Below are 1,749 nucleotides of genomic sequence, written 5' to 3' on the forward strand. Positions count from 1 at the left end.
CCTCCAGGCTCCATCCTGCGCCGCTGGAAGAGGAACTGGTTCGTGCTCTACCTGGACGGCAGCTTGGTCTACTACCACGACGAGACGCAGCGCGACATGGACGGCCGCATCCACGTCAAGTACAGCTGCCGCGACGTGAGGACCGGCCGCGAGTGCCGTGGTGAGCAACGCCCCGTGGCCCCAAGCCGTGGCCCCAAGCCGTGTCCCCAAGCCTCGTGTCCCTCCCTGCGTGGCCGAGTGCTTTGACGGCTGCTCCAGGAGGGTACAAAGCTTCTTGGACACATCTAAGCCAAAAATCCTGCCGGGATGCGCGACGGTCCCCGTTCCTGCCCGTACCCAGCACCGCCACGTCCTCTTCCAGCACCGGCAGGGAGGGAAGGAAGGAGCCCGTCTCCTCCCGCCCCGTGCTTGTGCAGAATTCAGCCCACGGCCCTGACTCAGCCGCCACTGTCTCGCACAAACACGGGGGAGAACAAAAGGCAGAGCCCGGCGCGGCCCCGGCAGCCCAGGGCCGCCGCACAAAGCGCCTTTCAACGGCGCGGCGCCGACGCTGCTGGGCCGCGAGCCCCAAGTTCCATCCCCCAGCCCCAGCGGGTCCGAGGACGGGGCACGATCGAGCGACGGCTTCCAAATTTCGTGCTGCGAAAGCCCAGCGGCAGCGTCGTGGCCTCGCCATGAAATCCGGGTGCTTGCGGCAAGTTGGCGGACACGAAGGGAACCCAAACTCCGCCACGTGGCGCTGAAAACCCAACCCGCTCCCCTCGGGGGGTCTCACAGGGGGGCCCCTGCCCCTCGCTGAAGCCGGACCCTGCCCCTTTTGCCTTCCAGACGTGCAGCCCCCCGAGGGGAAGAGCCGCGAGTGCCTGCTGAGCGTGGTGCTGCGGGACGGCTCCAAGACCACGCTGTGCGCCGAGAGCGAGGACGACGCCGTGTAAGCGCCCAAACCCCCCCTCGGGGGTCTCTGCCCCCGAATTTATCCCAGCCCAAAGAGCCTCGGCGGCGTGAGAAACCACGAGTGGCTGCAGGAGCGTTTCCCTCGGGGGGTTGTTGATAAATAACGCGAATCCTCGTGGGATGGGGGCCGTGCCCAGCAGGAGGAAACGCCCACGGCCAGCTCCGCTGTGCTTTTATCCTCATTTTTGAGTCTCAGCTGTGCTGAGAGGGGGTGGAGGACGGTGCCGGGGTACCCGACCTCGATCTCAGCCGGATGGAAACTCTCCGATTCTCTGCTTTTCCCCCCCAGTTCAGGAGTCATTTTGCTGCCTCACGCAGCCGGGGCGTGCCCGTCCCCGTGCCGGCGGGTACCTCCCAGCCCCGGCTAATCAGGGATTAACAATTAGCGATCCAGGTCACCGGGGGAGGGAGGGGGACGCGTGGGACCAAGGGGGTGCCCCCCACGCCGCCCCCCCCCCAGCCCTGCTCCTTCTGCTACCTTCGCAGCGCTTGGAAGATGGCCGTGCTGGAGGCGAAATCCACCCCGGTGAGGCTCCCGCTGCCCTCGTCCCCCCAAAAGCGGCGACACCGCACGGGTTTGGGGTATCGGGGGGGGGGATCAAGGGGCTCCAAACCCAGCCCCATAAATGTGGGGGTGACCCCGAGCCCTGTGCTCGGCGGGCGGCCTCGGGGTGTGGGTCTGGGCTTACCTGAGTCCCCGGGGAGTTTAGGGGATGGGGGCAGAGTTTAGGGGATGGGGGCAGAGGTAAGGGGATGGGGGCAGAGGTAAGGGGATGGGGACACATTTAAGGGGAG

At 66.6% G+C, this 1,749-nt stretch overlaps 1 protein-coding gene across 1 annotated transcript; it reads left to right on the top strand.

Annotated features, from left to right (window-relative positions):
• Window positions 1-6: 6 nt before the first annotated feature.
• Window positions 7-1,536, top strand: LOC118156809 (pleckstrin homology domain-containing family B member 1-like; the record flags this gene model as incomplete). Its single annotated transcript, XM_035311032.1, has 3 exons — window positions 7-160; window positions 829-931; window positions 1,441-1,536. Coding segments are annotated over 3 exons (353 nt in total), but the record flags the coding sequence as incomplete, so codon positions are not given.
• Window positions 1,537-1,749: the final 213 nt, after the last annotated feature.

Source organism: Oxyura jamaicensis, assembly GCF_011077185.1.
Source record: "Oxyura jamaicensis isolate SHBP4307 breed ruddy duck chromosome 1 unlocalized genomic scaffold, BPBGC_Ojam_1.0 oxy1_random_OJ66553, whole genome shotgun sequence".
Lineage (NCBI taxonomy): Eukaryota > Metazoa > Chordata > Aves > Anseriformes > Anatidae > Oxyura > Oxyura jamaicensis.